At 37.6% G+C, this 19,839-nt stretch overlaps 1 protein-coding gene across 1 annotated transcript; it reads right to left on the minus strand.

The window, feature by feature from the left end:
- Window positions 1–189: 189 nt before the first annotated feature.
- slc30a7 (solute carrier family 30 member 7) lies at window positions 190–18,319 on the minus strand. Its single transcript, XM_060882940.1, has 11 exons — window positions 18,173–18,319; window positions 17,585–17,686; window positions 16,266–16,379; window positions 14,732–14,819; window positions 14,509–14,638; window positions 13,889–14,089; window positions 11,090–11,140; window positions 9,799–9,934; window positions 1,745–1,835; window positions 1,448–1,597; window positions 190–1,030 (listed from the first exon to the last, which is right to left on the minus strand). Exons 1-11 carry the CDS (start codon window positions 18,250–18,252, stop codon window positions 983–985), a joined length of 1,191 nt encoding a protein of 396 aa, XP_060738923.1. The 5' UTR covers window positions 18,253–18,319; the 3' UTR covers window positions 190–982.
- Between the last annotated feature and the right edge of the window lie 1,520 nt (window positions 18,320–19,839).

Consider the following 19,839-nt stretch of genomic DNA (forward strand, 5'->3'; position numbering starts at 1 on the left):
TATTGATCGGGACAAACTAAAAGATGTACAGAATTCATTACTTCATCTTTAAACAAGTGAGCTGCTTACTCAAAATTTCAATACACTTCTTAAGAGAGGAAAGATGGAAAGAATGAGTTAGATCTATCCTAAACTTAGTAAAGCATGTTATTCATCACTGTATTCCAGCAAATACAAAAAAAAGACAAATCGGATGACAATATAATTTATTGAATTGCACAAATGTACTGGCCTGTGGCACAGATGTGTTTCTTTTTTAAAAAAAAATCCATATGGGCAGTTAAATTATGGACCTCTCACATTTAAGTGGCTCATCAGATATGGCTGAATTAAGCTGGTGTTTCATCCAGTTTTACATGAGCAGAGATTTGAGAAATAATCAGTGAACAACATGCAGTAAAAAACAAAACAGAGGGAATGTCAAAACTGGAATAACCCATGATTTTCCAGATGACTGATGAAGGAGATGTGTGTGAGATTGTCCGAGAGATCCACAGGGAGGGAAAGGCACTTAAGAGATCAAAGCGTGATGCTGAACTGAAGTGCGGAACAATACGAGTGATCGACATCTGCTGCTGCAAAGACACCAGACCACTAAGAAAATACTAGAGATGATTCACTTCACATACTGTTAGACTTTTCCTTCTTAAACAAACAAAATTAAAACCTCATTCTGACAAGGAGAGGACACTGAATACAGACTAAAGTCTTTAAGGGATATATAAAAAAAAAAGGCCCAAATGTAGTCTTCACTTTGCTTGGTTTTCCTGGAAAAAACAAACTCTGAAAAAACCTGGAGTCAGTATATTGTACTGTACTGTACTGTACGGCGGCCGCTCCAGATTGGGCCGACTGGGTGATGACGACGTCGGGAAACCCAGTGAAATTAAGAGAACGGGCAAAATGGGGCTGGGTTTGGTGATGAGCTTCGTGTAGCAGCACAGAGGGCTTTGGTCCCAGGACTCCTGAATCAGGGTATCTCCTACATGGCCGCCACATCTATCTGAACGTACAACTGCCTTACTCCTGCCTGGAGACACAAACATGGGGTCAAAAACTGCGTACTTGGTTATATTTTACAGTATAATATATTTTTAAAATCATACGCATCCAGGATAGATTTACTTATAGAGAATAAATGGACCTTACTGCTGTCATTCAAAATATCAATTATACTATTTGTCTGTTACTGCCTATAAAATGAAGTGCTTATCACTTTTATGTCTATCCCTCTGAACTAATAATAAATCACACTACAGCATTTCTCAGCACAGCACACAACTTGACTGAAATCCTTTTTGCCATGTTATATCAGTGCTGAGATACTGAGATACATACATACACACACACTATTATACAATATATATTAGTACAATTTTACTTTTTATTTTAGTACAGTACTGCTGTTGGATCAGGTGAATTGTGTATCGGTCACATTTTCCCTCACCTGTGTGAAAATGTTGTGCGTCTGACTGAGGATCCATCGGGAATCAGCATCTGGAGCCACGAGGAGTTTCAGCGTGCCGATGTAGACGTCAGTGCACAGTGTCCAGAAGTGTGTTTCCTGCAAGTTATACACACCCTGCAGCTGCTGCACCTGCAGAGAGAACCACAAGAACCCACAGCTAACGATTGTGTGGAACCAGAAAGGGCAGCAGTGAAATAGTAGCATGCAGCTGTTTTGGTCATGCTGAGATTTAAGGCCTGCTTTTTTTTTTAAGAAGTGAAAAGAAATAGCACTCACTCTCTGGTAGCACTCAGGAAGGGTTTGGTCAAGAGCAGGTGGAGTTCGCTGCATCAGGATCCCAATGGACTCCCTCAGCAGAGGAACCACGCTGTGGACGTAAAGATTCCAGGTTATTTTATCTGTACTATGGTGTTTCAAGATGCAGGCACACATCATGATATTTCATTTTCCTTCTTGTTGGAAGTTGATGTTAGGCAAGAGATTTAATCCAAAAAAACTGGTTAAAAAAAGCCTACAAGTATTTCAAAAAAGTAAACTAACAATATACAACAGAAAATAAGAACATCAGAGATACAAGTTTCTATGCACTTTGTATTCTTACTTCACATGCTCATTAGACAGTACTATTTCCCAAACATAGTCATGACTACAAAAGTCTTTCTTCTTAAAAGTGCACAGATAATGTTAGCCTAATCTCTTTTGCCATGCTCCCATCATTTCCCAATTGTGGATAGAAGAAAGTTGGATAGAAGATTTTATTCTGTATTCAAAAATAAGCTGTATTTAGAGAAAACTTGGAATTGCCATCCACTATCCATTGATACCATGTTGAACCTGTTTGAAAAGGAGTTAAAAACATCTAGCAAAAGGATTTCATATTCTTCCACAAAATACTATATGACCAAAAGTATTTGGAAGCCTGACTGTGACCCCTATGTGTGGTTCAAGCTAAGAGTGCTTAATTGGGTCAAAAAATCTTTGTATGAAGTAGCTTTAAGATTTCTCTTCACTCGATGTGGGGCTCAAACATTTTCCTGCATGACAATGGCCCAGTGTTTAAAGTGAGCTCCATGAAGACATGTTGTGCCAAAACTGGAATGTAAGAGTGTCTGACCTGACTAATGCTCTTGTAGCTGAATGAGCAAATCCCCACAGTGATACTCCAAAATCTAGTGGAAAGCCTTCACAGGAGAATTATAGGAAAGGGAGATTAAATCTGGAATGGGATGTTCAATAAGTGAGATGGTGAGGTGTCCGTCAACTACTTTTATTTGGAATACTGACAGCACATGACTTGTACCACAGTGCGGTTGAATTCTTTATTCTGATTGGCCTGAAGATGTTGATGTTTTAGAACAGCAGCTCAAACAATAGTGCAGGCTTCATTTAATTGACATTTTTTTAATATTTTATGATTTCTATATTAACAGCTGATGGACAGATTTGTGGCTGACATGCTACACAAACACTTAAGAAATGTTGGCATAGTGAAATTTTCTGTAAGGAGAAGTTTATTTGAACATTTCTGAGTCCTCAGTGTAAACACTTTACAACCAGTATTCTGTACACTCTGTGGTTCCTCTGTACCCTGACAAGATGTGTTTCTTGGTAAAGGAATGACTGTTTATAGTTTATAGCTATAACTTGAGTAGCAACAGGAATTAGCCTGTTCTGATGATGTTTCACAATATTCAGTGCAACTATAAACGAATAAAAATGATGATTTGCTGTTCTTGACTTAAATATCTGTAATCGTTGCCAAATCACTGTGGCAGAATATCACTTCTCACCATGCTTTAGTGCAATAACACTTTCAATCACAGTTATAACTTTAAACATGGAGATCGTACCTGACCACGTTTCATTTGCAAAATAAATTCAGGACAGGGGAAAAAGCCAGTGAGACTCACTTTCTCTAATTTTTTTTTAGTCTCAGGAATGCCAGGTCAGGCCAAAACTAGCAAGCAGTCAAAGTGTTGGTACAAAACAATCATTTGCAAGACTGCCCACTGCCTGATACCAATCACAGACCATGCTGCTGCTCGTGATGTGGCTAACATAGCTAGAGTGTGACCTCACAGCTGGCATGGCAGCATTATACTAACCACACATGGCCCTGCTTCCATCACTGAGCTCTGTGAAGATCATCTACTGCAGCATGATCATTGCTCTCCCCTTCCCAAACCCTCAACCACGGATGCATATGGGAGCTATTAGAGGGTTTCAGGGCTTGGCCTACTTTTCACTCCCCTCATCTATTCTGTTTTACCCCTTTTCACTTAAACCCCATTCACAGCTTCATCCTTGACACAGGCTTGCTTTAGCTTTTAGGCTAAGCAGTGACCTGTTGACCCAGATACTACTTGATAATGAGCATCATCTTTATGTCTTGGGACAAATCTGCAGGAAAAAAAATAAGTATCTCATTAATCCATGAGTTTATTATCTGCAACGTCTCAATAACCCACAGAGCTGAGAGCTTCCTGTAATATGGCACACATACCAAATACCCAGTGAATGACTGCAGCTAATGGCTCCCAGATCAAACCAGCTCTGTGAGCATTAGCAGTCATGCAACTTCTTATGTAATCTATAAGAATTCATGAGCTCAGCAGTTCTTCAAAGTTACCTCTCTGTAGTAGAATTACATTAGTGATGTGTTTGTGCACATGTAAGCATCCGCTTTACACCTCCTTATCAGGGTTAAACAAGGGTGGGCATTGGGGCGGGGGGGAGGTCTTTAAAGACTTTACACAATATGTTTTACAATATTTTGTAACAAAAACGTGGAGCTAAATAACAAAATATTTAAAACAGAAATAAAAAATAAGGAAAAAACTTTAATGTTCAGTTATTTGATATTAATAAAAGTCCACCATGATGTTAATATATCGCAATACTGATATATTGGTTTGAGAGTAATGTATGTTTAGAGTTGAAAACATTATTGCATGCTCATTATGGACTTTTGTAGAGGTATAGTATATATTTTCTGTTTCCATAATTGGTAAGAAAGTGTTGATTAATCCTATAACAGCAGTAGTGCAGCTACCAATCATATAAACAAGTTATAATACACTACCATTTCCATACGTACATTAAATGTAACTAAAAAAAAAATTTAAGTATTCAAGAATTGAAATAAAAAAAATATAATAATTGCTGACAAACTACTGAGGCAAAACTCTACAGGAAAATCTGTTATAGAAAATAAAATCAACTTCATGGTGGACACAGTATTTTCTATAACTCCACACCTCCCTGTCGCTGATTATTTCCCTATTACAGCATGACACAGAGTGATTTATTCCTTACCTATAGCACAATTACCCATGACTGAATTCTTTATATTCAACACAGGAGTTCAGCACATTACATGAGCTCCAAATGTCTCGTGTTTTGGCTTTAAGAATGAAAACAGGAAATCGCTACATGAGCGGACCTCAGACTTCTGACATCAAAGTATTGTTCCAGACTTCCTGTGCTTATAGATGAGTCACTGTTAAGCATCATACGTTCAAGGCATGTTACTCCCTGAAGAGCTTACTCAGACAAACTAATGTACAAACACACAATGGAGAATTGCGCCTGGGTCTGCTGACAGTTATTGCTACATTAAACTTTTATTATGATGTAGCACATCTCTCCATGAGAGACTAAAGTGGCAGCTCAACTCTGATGTTTGTCTTCCGTTTTTGCCAAAATATTCTTTACTGATTCTTAAAAATATTTTTACTGGTTTACTATTGTTGAATTATTTAATTCTCAGTACACTGACATTTGTTTTCTTTTATAACAATATGTATATATTTTCTGATGCACTATATTTATGCACTATCTAGTTGCTATTCTCAGCTACTCAAAGTCAATGTAAACCATGAACGCAACTTAAGGGATAAGAAACAGCCAAGAGAAAACTGTTTGCTGTGTAGATGCAGCTTTATACTTCAAATATAATAGAAATGCTGGATGTAACATTTAGCTATTTGGGTGCCATTATTATTGTTTGTATGAAAGACTTTTTACTCACACGGAGTGATAGAAACTGTGCTCTCAGATTTGTAGTTGACTCTCCAAAAATGTCCAACATATTGAGCGACTAAAAATAAAGGCCCCTTCTGTAAAACCTCTGAAACGGAGGTCTTGCCTTGTTTTTTTTTTTTCCGCTGGAGATTACAAGTGCAGCCTTGAACATGGTCATTAGCTAAAGCCGACTGAGCTGGAAACTGAACCATTTCAAAAGATCCAGCTGGGGAGCCTGTCATTAGAGAAACCGGAGCTACTGCTGGCACTGAGCGGCGTGTGGCGTGTGCCTATCTCGTCCGACCATGAACACTCCCCATAACATCAAGTCCAGACCCTCCCAAAGCTCTTGCAAAAAGCCTGCTGTAAACATCCAGCATGTCTGTGTGTAAATCTCAGCTGAAAGAGAGGTATTCTTTGAGTTAGGTTCTCAAATTTGTGACCTAAATATATTCATTCAAGCCTTTTCCACCTCTCAATGCAAGGTTTGTTAGGCATTCAAGTTAAAAAAAATGAAATGTTTTACACGCTGGCACACTAACTTCACCGAGCCAGTGCTAAATACCTCGCCTCTGATCACAGCTGAATGATTGTCCTTATGAGTTTGGCTTAAATAAATGTTAATTTATGTTAATATTAGTCACCCAGAGCCAGGGCTTAAGTAATTAAGCCTCATTTTGGAAAGATCGGGGTCATAACAGCAGGAGCTTTCTGCTTGTGTCCAGCTAACACACATACACACACAAGCAAAGCTGCTTCGATACACACACATCCTAAAGTCTCAATCAAGACCATTTGAATCTGGGTTTTAATGTGAGACTCACGAGCTGATCATGGTTAAATTCTTAAAAAAGGGTCTAAAAAGGTCTAAAAAAATTAAGCCTTTCATGGCAGCTGATGTTCTCAGCTCTTCAATCACCAGAATGTCCATCTTACAGTCCAACTACAGAAACCACAGGCATTCCTGCTGAGCCATTATAGTGCATGACCTCCCTGAACAAAAACGACAGATGATGCCAGAGGAACAATCAGCCAAACACAAGACAAGCAAATGTGATGGGATGCAGAAGGAACGCCAAGTTGGATTATTCCTAAACTTTTTTCTTGGACGTTCAAACATTTCAGATTATTGAGAACAGTCATCTTCCTGCATGTAGACTTTATTTAGACAGCTCTGTGTTTTAAATTTCAGTGCTTCTGTATAAAACTGATTTACTGAGAGTCACAAAGGAGCTCAATGACATCTAATATTTAAATTATTAGAGAATGACAGAAAATCTTACTAGTAAAACAATGAGCCATGCTTCTACAATAGTTTCCCTTTTCTACAGCTTATTGTTAAGTGACTATGCTGCATTGTGTTTGGGACTGAATAGTGGATTTTAATTACAGTTTTTGTTGCTGATCAATAAAAGCAACGTAGAACATAAATTACAGTGATTTATCACAGGTAACGTGTTCTTAGGCCTGACTTGATGCAGTGCTTATATTTTAAAACAACATCCTCAGCTGTTTTAAAGACAATTCAGATAGATTCAGATTACAGTCTATAAGAGTAGAAGATTCAGGCTTGCTGGCTGTATTTATATTAGACATTTTAAATCTTGTAGTCGTGCATCTAACAAAAACACCATCAGTCATCTGACAAACAAAAGCTTATTTATAAGTTATATATAATGACTGTATAAGGATTAGGATAATGACTGTATTCTTTGGGAACTAGTTACACTAGTTTAGTTTTTTTTTTTTGTTCATTTAAGATCGCATGGGCTTGAGGGTAATAGTGATGCTGGAAAATATTACATTAGGCTGTTGTTACTATATAAATGTTTACAAAGATGATTGCAGTACATATTAACTCTTAAAACCCGAACAAGATTTTTTATGGAAGGTTTCAGCGCCTGGCTATGTAAAACATTTATTTAACAAGCAGGTCTCAGGTCTCATTAAGACCCCATGCACCTGTTTTTGATTTTTAATTGCCAGCTCAGTTTGTGTAATAGGTTTGTAAACATTTTTGGTAAGAAATATAAAGCATGTGTAGTTGGAAAGCAGAGTTTTACTACTTCAGTCTAATTCGTTACTTTCCAACAGGTTCACATGCTTTAACTGAACATGTAACAGTATAACATTTTTACAATTAATGGTGCTACTTAAATGTGTGATACTGTGAAACTTTATGGCGTCAGATGTCCAGCAGATACTTGGTTTCTGTCAGCAGTTTTAGCTAAAAGAATAGTACACGACATCTGGTGGTTTTACCACTGTGGGAAACTCTGGTCTCCACCCTGTGTGTGCGCAATACTCATTCGGCTGAGTGTGGATATATACATAAAACATGTATGTCAATGTGTGATTGGAGCGTGTGCGTGCGTATGTGTGTGTGTGTGTGTGTGTGTGAAAATCGAAGTAATACCTAAAACACAGCAGACTAAAGGCACTTCACTGCAACCAACTTCATGTACACACACAGGGATGAGGTAACCAAGTGGTTTAGGTGTCAATCTACCAATCAGAAGACTGTGAGTTTGAACCCCAGGTCCACCAAGCTGCCACCTCTGGGCCCTTGAGCAAGGCCCTTAACCCTCAATTGCTCAGTTGTTAAAAAAAAAAAAAAAAAAAAAAAAAAAAAGAGATAAGCTGTCAGTCCCTTTGTACATTTACAGCAATTAGAATCTTATTAAATAGCCAAGATTTAATTGCCAGCTCAGGTTGTGTAATAGCTCTCTTTACACTGCAGCGGTATTGAAATGTCTCCCTCTCATTAACAGTCCAGTGTTCATGTTTTAAAGAGGAACGGCAGGACAAGCTGAAGGCTTTGTCTGTATTGTCAAGCTACAAGATCTGTTCATTTCTTTGCATTTGCAGCCACATACCACATTGTGACTGAAGAGAGAGGAACTTCAGAAAGAAAGAAAAAATGAAGCCGAGTCTCAATGACACAGACCCCCATCTCTTTTGAGATCGAGGTCCGAGGAGGGAAAATCCATCTTAAAAAGATGCCTTTGTTCTCACATTTTTAAAGTAACAGTCACAGATCACGGCTGCATTCCAGAGAGAGAAGAAAAGCCTCAAACATGTGAACGCAGTGAAGCAGTTGCAATAGGGATAAAGATGCAATAGGGCATTTCTGCAAATTGTGCGTCTGTCATTTGAGGCCATTTCCCCCTCCTCCTTACAATTGAATTAATAATATATTCTCAAATAATTCCACAATCTGTATCTGTGTTCTGCTCCAAATATCTGTATCGGTGTTTGGATTTGATACAAAAAAGTGTCTGGTACCTAATCCAGAAAGAAATGCAGTAAAATTAAGTTAAATAATGCATCTAGAAAAAACTCTGATGAAAAATGACATAATTCAGAAAATATTATATACAGTAATTATCAGTGAAATCGTATTCAACTCCTGAACTTTTCTGTCTATCTAAAGTAGAGTATTACCAATTCAGCCATGTTAATTCCTAATAGCTTCACGTGCTTTAACCTAAAACCTGTAACAAAGCACAATTCTCAATTTCTACCTCTTTTAGAATAAGACAAATTAGTAAACAAAGATATGATACAACTTAAATGTGATACTGTGAAACTTTATGGCATCAGAAGTCCAGCAGATACTTGGTTTCTGTCAGCAGTTGTAACTAAAAGAATAGTACACTAGACAGCTGTTGGCTTAACCACATGTGGGAAACTCTGGTCTCCACCCTGTGTACAAGACAGCAGTCTGAAGATCTGAGCACTGAATATTCAGACAAATGTATGGAAGTGAAAAGTAGCCCTTGTTGTGCTTTAATTATAATGTTTTTTAAACCTTTATACATAAATAACATAATTAACATAATTAAATCAACAAACTTTTGAATTATTTTATTTCCTGAAAATAAAAGTTTATAATTTTTAAGAAATTTTACTTGCAATCAACCAATTTTACTACCATAAAAATCAACATAGTTTATCACAACTATTCTGTTAATTATTTTAAATATTAACTATTATAGATTTAATATGTGAATCCTTTAACATTAGCTTTTGTTATAGGAAAATATTAGTTTCTGGGCGATGTTATATGTGGAGGTGGTACACTGAAGAACTCATTTTGTTCTTAAAAACCCATATTGTTTTGTGTGTTTCTATGCACATATTTGGTGTGACTGTCATTTTTTTTGTATCTGTCTGCCTATTTGTTTTTGTCTCTATATGTCAGTATTTTTGTCGATGTATCTGTCAGCATGTGAGTATCTGTGTGCCTATGCATATATGTGTGTGTGTGTGTGTGTGTGTGTGTGTGTGTGTGTGTTTCTTCCCACCTGACGCCTATGAGAATGGAGATGAGCATGGAACAGATCGGATCAGCAATCATCAGGTCATACTTCTGCATCAGGAAGGCTGAGATGATGACACCGATGCTTCCCAATGTATCAGCAACAATGTGGAGAAAAACTCCTGCGGGACGTTAAACACGACTAATTAAACTCTCTCTCTCTCACACACACACAGTACTCCTAAAGACAGTGTTAAAATCAAACCAGTTCTCACGCAAAATAAAAGTTATTTTTGGCTACGGCTGCAGTCGTGTGGATGTTTGTTTAGTGAACTGTGACGCAGAATGAAAGCCGAAGGTCAGGATTTTAATTTCTAGAAATAGACCAGGTCAGACAATGTCAAGTGAAGGCTTTGCATCAGAACTACCAAAAATGGCAGGCATTCAGACACCTTGCAGGCAGGAAGAGGGCCACGTGCTCTAGCACACACGGCAAATAAACGGTAGAAGTGTGTGGTGAAAGAACGAGTTGTGATGGTACAATAACCTCTCTTTTAAAAAGTTTCCCTCAGCTGAACACGTCATGACTGAGGCCGCTTTCAGGTTCCCAGAAAGCGCAACCACATAACCCGAAATTAAGTGGAAATCTCATCCAAGTGCATTAAGAGCACAACTGAAGGAAAAACAGGAATGCTGAAGCCCTTAAAAAGCAGTGACACCCACAAAGAATCGTGGAGAGAATTTGAGAGTGGATTCATCACAGGAACAGAGAAGTGAAAAGGTGAAAAGGTCTCAGGGCCCAAAAACAGGGCAACCTTTTGCACTGTCACCTCCTCCCTCTCCGTATTTCCCCTGAGCGGGCCTCCCACAGGACCCATTCTCTCTGTGTGTGTGTGTGTGTGTGTGTGTGTGTGTGCCAGGGTAAAGGGGACACACTCACTTTCTCTTCTTTGCTCATTTTTCCCACACAGGCTCACACAAAGAGCTTTAAAGCAACAGCAATCCTGCTCTCTCTCAGATGTCAGTGTTAACCCGGTTAGTCCTAGGGGTTAAAGGTCAGTCTATGGGCTGGACTGACCCATCACCTTGCCACAAATAAAACTCCATCAACTAATCAGGTCTGGTGATAATGAACATGTCACATGGCTACGCATTACTTTTCTTGCAGCCGTTTTCCCCCCATGCAGTAACAAAACAATCAATGCCAGTGTCCTAGACAAGACCGTTAAAACGCAAATATTTTCATTAAAATAAGGTGCCACAGAACAGTACAGTAACACGTTACAAATAGGACTCTCACACCATCTGGTGGTCAGAAGACTGAAAGCAAATTTTACCTTGTAAGATCTGTTTGCTGGAACCTCTGTCTGGAATGTGCAAGTGGTCATCTACAAAAAAAGACATAAATGAATTACACAAGTTCTATTAAAGAAAAAGAGAACTGGAATGTGCAATATAAACAAAAACATCTTGTGGTTTTATATAATAATATCAAATTGAAGAAAAGGAAACAGAAGGAGCATGATGACTGATTCAAATTGTTTTCTGGGTGTATTTCATCAGTTTGTTTTCTCGAAATATAAACAAACCTGTAGCCTTGTGTGTGAAAGCATGGGAACTTTTATTTTTGTTCAACTAAAGTTCTAACTTATCATTTCTACATTTTGACCACAAAAATGCTCCCTCATCTAGGAGTTCCAGTTCAGGAAGTCTCAACCCCCAAGTTCAGAATGCGGTGTTAAAGGTAGGGTCCCCATTGTTTGAGAAATGCTTCAGAAAACTGCGTTGGGCCACCAAACAAAACAAAAATCAAAACAAACGTGTAGCCAAAGAGCAGTAAGGGGCGGGTCTTGTCAACATGGGCAGAGAGAGAGTTCAGTGCTCATGTGAGACATTAGAAGAAAGCGGTTTTAACATTGACATGGCGTATAAAAACAAAGAAAGAAAGCGAAGAAAGGCTTACGATAAGACAAGAAGTCGGACCCGTGCAGTGTTGTAATGTAACGGAGTATAAATACTTCGTTACTGTACTTAAGTAGAAATTTCACGTATCTGTACTTTACTTTGCTATTTAAATTTGTCAACTTTCACTTTTACTCCACTACATTTCCTAGATATAATGTATACTTTTACTCCGTTATATTTCCACTAAGCATCTTCGTTACTCGTTACTACAAAATAAAATCAGAAGAAATGTGTGCGACTGCAATAAGGGAGGTTTGGCGAATCACTGCTCCTATATTGCATTGCGCTCCGCATGCTTTATTTCAGCGTAATGTTGCCAAAACGAGGCGGAAGCACAACTGAAACCGCTATGGAAGCACCTACTGGAGGACCTCCCGTTATCGTAGACCAGGGGTGGCCAACCAGTCAGAGACCAAGAGCCACATTTTTTACTGTGCTACTTCAAAGAGCCACATCATACACATGGGCAGACATGATCATCACCTTTTTTTTCCCCCTGCCATTTAGAGAGCGAACTTGACACAAATTGTTTACTCAAATGATCTTGCTCCTACTGGGAAACTTTGAGGTATTTTCATCCCACTCACATGTGCGTTTGACGAAAATACCGTATTGACCTCAAGAGAAGCGAACACGCACAATAAAAAGACACAAATACAAACTTCGATATGAATGTAATATGAAACCGGGCAAAGAGCCGCATGTGGTTCAGGAGAGTTGGGTTGGCCGCCCCTGTCGTAGACGACCACCCCGACGATAGTGGTGAACAGGGTGAAGAAGATAACGTTATACACCCGCGGCCGTATTTGCAAGAAATGTTTCTGTACATTGGAATGAAAGATTCTTCCTACCGGATGAAGTGCCTCTTATGCCTACCGAAAATCACTGAAATTTTACTTTTTACTTTTACTTCAAATACTTAAGTACATTAAATATCAGAAAATTACTTTTGATACTTAAGTACAGTATATATCAGATACTTTAAGACTTTTACTTGAGTAATATTCTAAAAGGTAAATTTCACTTCTACCAAAGTCTTTTTCTAGTACGATACTTGTACTTTTACTCAAGTATTGCTTTCTAGTACTTTATACAACACTGGACCCGTGTTAATATAGCATCAGCTTTCCAGAGCGAAACGGAGATAAACCTTTCATGGTACAACACACAGTACTACAAAAACACATTTGTATTACCATAGTATTACTCATTGAGTTCATTTATTGATAAAAATATACCCTCGGGCAGCTGCCCCAACAGGTTCCCCATAATACTTGTCTGGGTTATACTTGTCTGGTGTATGTGTGGGGCAGAGCTATCAAAACAGGGGTGGGACCCATTTGGGTTAGGGGCGTGTTTTGGTGATTTCAAATGTCAACATTGGCTTTCAAACAACGGAGACCCCACCTATAAATTATCACATACGGTCACAGCATCACCTATAAACAAGGCAGTTTCTTATGCTTTAAATACCTTATACTGTACATGCTTGTGTTTGTCTTCAACTAATCATTCATACATATTTTTTGTTAAATCCAACACTGACTATACACGTTTTGAGGAGAAAAATACAGGGCACTCATCACAGACAGGTGATAAAAAAGGAACATAAAGGCATTTTTTTGTAACTTTCTTTTTTTCACAGAAATTAGATTTTACACGCTTCAACTTTCAAAGTAAGTTAAATGCAGTATTTGTTGAGCAGGCTTCATGCATGACCATCTGTGGCCATGTGAAAGTGTAAACCTCTGATCGTGCTACTTTCCGGTTGTTGACAGTTAAGATTTTGTGGCAAGAACTTTGAGCTATTTTTTGCCCACCAAAAAAAAAAAAAAAAACAATACACACATTATGAAGCTTTTAACAAATACTATGTAGTTTGGATCTGAATATTTAAGAATCAGTATCAGAAAAAAGTACTCGTATGTCATCTTTAGTCCCAACCACTCTCTGTGAACCTTTTTGGCAAGTTTTCTTAAAACAAAATGATTTTGAATAGTGAGCCTCCATTTAGACCACACTGTCAGAAGAAGCGGATTAATTCATGATGTATTCATGACTGATCTGGTTATGAGCTTTACTGAAAATACATACTTAAAAATGATTGAAATAAAAACAAATTAAACCTCAAAACCATAAACAATACATTAAAAACCAGATCCAGGACTTACCATGGCAGTGAGATTCATGTGAATGACCATGTCCATGATCATGCCCGTGAGCATGACTGTGTTCATGTCCGTGACCGGGCCCATGTTTAGAATCGTGGCTGTGTCCATGTCCACCATGGCTTTGTCCATGTCCCCCGTGGCTGTGTCCATGTCCCCCATGGCCCACACTGCCGTTAAAAAGAGAGTGGCTGTGCCCATGATCTACAGAGAGATAAATCCAACCATGTTACTGAGTGTCAGTACTATATTACTACAACATAAGATAAAATCAAGCTTCTATAAAAATTTGCATAAAAAATAAAAGTGATCAGGACGACTCCAAGTATTTATTTCTCTTATATCATAGCACTTTGACAGCATTTACATTTCTTTGTTTCAGAACTATATTACACACTTGTTGTCTGTTAATAGTGACATTGTACATTGAAGAACATCTGCGAAACCAGTTAGAGCCTTATATTGTATCTGCCATGAACTGCTGCTCTCAACAGCTCTCGTTTCTCTCTCAAAGTTAATAACAACAAAATGTAGCTTGTCATGTAACCATGAAACCTTTTCAGAAACTTTAATTTAGTGTTATTTAAAAACAAACAAAAAAAAAAAAACAAAAAAAACAGTACCTTCTCCACCATGAGAGTGTCCGTGTCCTCCGTGCTGGAACACAAAGATGCCGACAAGGTTGACGAGGAGCCCTGCGATGGACACCGGGAGCAAGCGCTCATGATGCACATCTGGAGGCTCTAACGCTCTCTTAGGTTTGAGAGACAGAAATACATTTTAATAAGACATCAGTAACACGCCAACCCATTGAGTAAGAGTTATTAAAACAAGTCCTGCTCTCACCTCCACTCCTTCTGAGAAGATAAAAAACGCAGTGAAAATGAGGAAGAGGCCATTGACGAAACCTGCCAGTACTTCTGCTCTCACATAACTGCAAAGCAGAAGCATGTGATCAGTGGAATTTTACTAAATTACTCCAATTCACAATGATGTCTTTATACTAAACTGTGTTTGTGCACATGCAGGTCATGAGAAAGACAAGCAAATGGTTTATTGGAACAGTTTAAATTAAGTTGGAAAGGTGTGATATGACAAAAAACATAATTTCACAATACTTGAAGACATTTGCATGATACACGATAAACATCATAATATAGTCAGATAAATCCTGCAAGACAGTAGTGACTCATTGTTTTATGAATTACTTATGTCCACAATGTAAACATTTATTAAGCTGAAAATTGATAAGTTTATTTTAAGTTAATAAGCATTATAAAAGAACAATCTAAAAAAAAAACAATAATCTAAAAAAAATGTTGATTCAAATTTTAACAATTCAGTACAAAATGCTGCCATCAAATCAGTTTGTAAATGATATTTGTAAAATAAACAGGAAAGCGTATTGTGCCAGAATTTATAATAATATTAATATCATGCCATGATATCACCCAGTTCCACCTCAGGTGTTCCTTAAGCTGGGTTTATACTGTAGGATTTTTCATCCATATTTGCTTTTGCCTAAAATATTGCACATCATAAGCTAATTCTTTGGCTATGCGCTGAGATCAGCAGTACTCGGATGCTTAAGTTGTCAGTCAATTTTGTGCCACTGTGACCAAAGCTTACTAACAATAAGTTTCTGGAGGTGTCTAAAATAAATGTTTACTCTCTCTGTGTGAGGCTGCTATTATGACTCTCATCTTAAAAACACCAATACCACCACAGCTGAAATGTTGGAGCTAGAGATCATTCAAAACACTGACTTTAATGAAATTAATGAATCCATCACCAATAGCCTACATGACCGACCACACGTATATATAAAGCTACCACACATGGACAGAAAAATCCTCATCTGAATTACCTGAACTTAAAGAACAGATTTCTTTGTTCTCCTCTTTTCTTCAACCAAAAATAGCAACAAAATTTCCTGTTCATTTGTAATATGTCTTTTCTAAGCAGAACATTGCCACTTTTAAACAGAGAACATGATTCTACCTACACATGCCAGTTTTCTATACAAACTAATTTCTAAATTCATGTCATGAGCAAAATGTATTCGTTTTCTTTAATCAAATGTCTAGCTTTAGAGGATCTTCAGCATATAATCTGAGATAAAGGCATTACGTTATCAAACAGCTTGCTATAGAATGTGGTCGAGATTCGGTGCAGTCTGTGTGACAAGTAATACTCATGAAGCAATCACACAATGTGAAAAAGACAGCTGATTGCTACAAACATAAATATCGGGAGCATTTAATATTATTTACCTTAACATTACAGATATATCACAGCCAATCATACAAATATCATAGAACAGAAATACTTTCAACAAAACAAAGCCAACCACATGTTTCAGCAGAGTCTGAGCGCTTACCCATATGAGAAGGAGTCATTGGACCTCCACCGTGAAATTACTGATGCTGCAAGACCTGCCAGAAGGGCTGTGCAGTCAAAAAACATGTGAAAGGAGTCTGATATCAGCCCTAAACTGGTATGGAAGAGAGACAGAGAAAAACAACACTGATGAATATTTACAACATCTGTATAATAATATATAAGCAAAATAATCCTAATAAAAAAAAAAAAAAGTCAATCAGTGGGGCCCGGATTAAATTTGTGTGTAAACTGTGTTGGTTACATTTGCTGTAAAATCAGATGTCCAACAAAATGCACAAAAAAAAAGACTACATACCAACATTAGTTGCCCAAACACACTGTGAAATATAGTTGAGGTGAATCTGTTTTAATAAGCAGCTGGTGACAAGAGTTAGCTAGAACCGTGAAGCCATGAGCAGTCAACATGAACAATGCAAGAACTTTACTTTTTGTGTCTTGCACTTCACAGCTGCTGGTCAGACAAGTTAAACCGGTTCACTTAAATCACTACCATAGTTCCTAATGACCAATCACTAACCACCACCATTCACACAGTCTAGTCATTAAATAACCATTGCTTTCACTAATCACTATTGTTCCCAACAATGATTCACTCATAACTGATAACCCCCTTTTACACACACACACACACACACACACACGCACACCCATTTGCTGTTCATTACCCAAATATATTCAAATAACTCTTGCCTCTCTGTTTATTTTCTGACTCTTCAATACTACTGCTTCATTTTGACTGTGATCTTGAAAGAAATTATGCACTTTTCAAATGTGTAACAGCTCATTTTTGATGCCATGGCCAAAGAAGAAGAAAAAAAACACCTTTCTTTATCTAACATATTATGACCTGCACAAAATCATGACGATTCAGTAAATATGAAGATTAGTTCATGCCCTCGTTTAGCAGCTTCTGGGAGGTTTTCGAACATACACTATCTATTAATTCATAAGAAGAGCCGGAAACAGTAATGTTTTGAGGAACACGTTGTTTTGCTGCAATCTTATCAGAGTTCGGAAACGAGAAAACATTACAAAGGCTGCTGTCTTATCATTTTCAGAGTTGTTTCTAAACATTTAAGAGACTTAAAACAAGCAGACAATACAGCCAGGATTTAATTACAGCAGATCTGTTTACACAGTCAGTAAAAGAAACTGTGAGCAGGAAACACGGACTGCTGTAGTCTTTAGACCTACGTGGCACATCTGAGCTCACGGTGACGTTTGTTTGGATCCCACTCACTCAGCTAAGCTTCTAGCTGTTAGCCTTTAGTTAAAGTCTCACACCAATACACTTACCTGTTACTCCATATGCCGTACAGTAACTCCACAAACGCAAAGGACAAATTCAGGCACAGGAAGAAAAATAAATTCCGTGATGTCTTGTCAGCCAGAATCGATCTAAAACGCCGACAAATGGACACAAACTCGTTAGCTTAGCCGCATCAATTCATTTAAACAAGAAGCCTGCTAACTTTACACCAGTTAAAAACTAGACAAACACAACAGCGGTACTTTTTTTCATCTGCATAAACAATATAAAAAGCAGAACGCCGCTCTGATTTATTCATCTATGTAATAAGCAGGTGTTTACATGGCTAGTCAGTAAAACTAGCGTGAACCCTATCAAAGTTAGAGCGCTTTCTAAATCAGCTGTTTCAACTAGGAACTACATAAACAGTCCCACTGGTTACATTTCTCTTTGTTAAACAGTGTTAAGGTTAGACAAATGGTTTTTGTATTATTATTATTCCTTGGCATATGATTAAAACCGACTGCAGTTTATCAACAGGATGAATTAGCGTGCTAACAGTTTAGCCATTTAGCTTCTCGGTGCTATTTAGAAAAAAGCTGTTTATTACAGTTAACAACACGGACGGGGATTACCTGAACCATCCGGAGAGTTTGAGGACCAGATTGAACTTCGTAGGTTTGTATTCATCATCTTTAATAGATAAGGGTAACATCTTATTTTAACCAGCACCTTCACCTGCAGCCTCGCGTTCCTTCAGCTGTTGTTACAGGAGAGGGGTGGGGGGGTGTCGGGTGTGTAGGCGTGACGTCATTACGTTGGCGTCCGCGTGTGAAACTGCCTGTAGTACATTTTGCCAATGTAAACACTACACTGTACATCATTCCACACCTTCCACAATAGTGAGCACAGCCTTCCTACATCCTTCCACAATGCATTCTACAATACATCGTGCTATACTAATATACTACAGTACTAACTACTACCACGTTACCTTCAACTATTGTACATTTTAATATAATACCACATTCCACTTTAATAGGTGCTGCTTTACAACTGATATTTCTACATTACTGTTTCCTACCAAAGTAAATCGTCAACCTGCTGCACTAAATACTACTACACATCATCCTACTACACTACAGCATTCAATACTATAGTAAATAAATACTGTCGTATAGCATAGTATTATACATCCTACTCTAATGCATTATACTGTAGTAAACACATCCTTTTTTTACTACACGTTCCAGTAAGACATTCTGCCAATACTAAATACTCCCTTCATCAGCCTGTTGTTTACATTCCATACTGTATATCCATACATACATTGCATTGTAGTAAATATTGCCTTATTACATATTTTAGACCGTTCTACCAATAATATATTCTACTGTACTACATTTAAAATAATATATTCGAGAGTAAAATTAATTAATCTACTTCAAGTAAAATATTCTACCACAGTAGGTACTGCCAAACTACATACTACTTTAATACAGCCTTTCATACTACATCATATTTAATATAATTATATCACAAAAATATTATCAAATAACAAAATAACAAACTTTATCCAACATCTTTTGTATAATAATAATAATAATAATAATAATAATAATAATAATAATAATAATAATAATTAAAGCTGCAAGCAGCATTTCCCGGGTTCAAGCGTTTAAGGCCTTTAGGGAGTTTAAGGCCTTAAAGGATTTTCACATACACAAAGTGACAAATAAACAAAGTCATATTGGTGAGTCTACAATCCTCGTGCGAAGCAAAACGAAGTATGAAAACATACTTGGCAATAAAGACCATTCTGATTCTGATTCTGAGACTTTGCCTTACGGGTCAGCACAAAATTGGGTTTTTGGACCTATGGGCACAAACGCGTTTTGGGGCGCTGAAGTGCCCCAGATTGTCCGATTCCGCTGAGATTTTGGCCCTGAGTAACTGTGACTACTACCATCTGACCAAGTTTGAGCTCTCTAGGCCTTACGGTTTGGGCTGCACGACCGTTTCTAGGGCGGAATAATAATAATAATAATAATAATAATAATAATAATAATAATAATAAAAATCCTAACAAAAACAATAGGTTTACAGCGCTTCGCGCTTGAACCCTAATAATAAAGTCAAGTCAAGAAGCTTTTATTGTCATTTCAACCATATATAGCTGTTGCAGTACACAGTGAAATGAGACAACATTTCTACAGGATTGTGGTGCTACATAAAACAAAGACAGGGCTAAAGACTTGTAAGTAGTCTTAGCCACATAAAGTGCAACTGTGCAAACTGGTGC

This window comes from Tachysurus vachellii, chromosome 1 (genome assembly GCF_030014155.1).
Source record: "Tachysurus vachellii isolate PV-2020 chromosome 1, HZAU_Pvac_v1, whole genome shotgun sequence".
Lineage (NCBI taxonomy): Eukaryota > Metazoa > Chordata > Actinopteri > Siluriformes > Bagridae > Tachysurus > Tachysurus vachellii.

What these genes read in the sequence shown, in the direction of transcription:
- slc30a7 (XM_060882940.1), bottom strand. Translation starts at nt 18,252, where the DNA reads ATGTTACCCTTATCTATTAAAGATGATGAATACAAACCTACGAAGTTC. An exon ending in AATGACTCCTTCTCATATGG is followed by an intron (nt 14,820 to 16,265) that starts GTAAGCGCTCAG and finishes TCTGCTTTGCAG; the next exon opens with TTATGTGAGAGCAGAAGTAC. An exon ending in TCCATTCTCATAGGCGTCAG is followed by an intron (nt 1,836 to 9,798) that starts GTGGGAAGAAAC and finishes TTACGTCCACAG; the next exon opens with CGTGGTTCCTCTGCTGAGGG.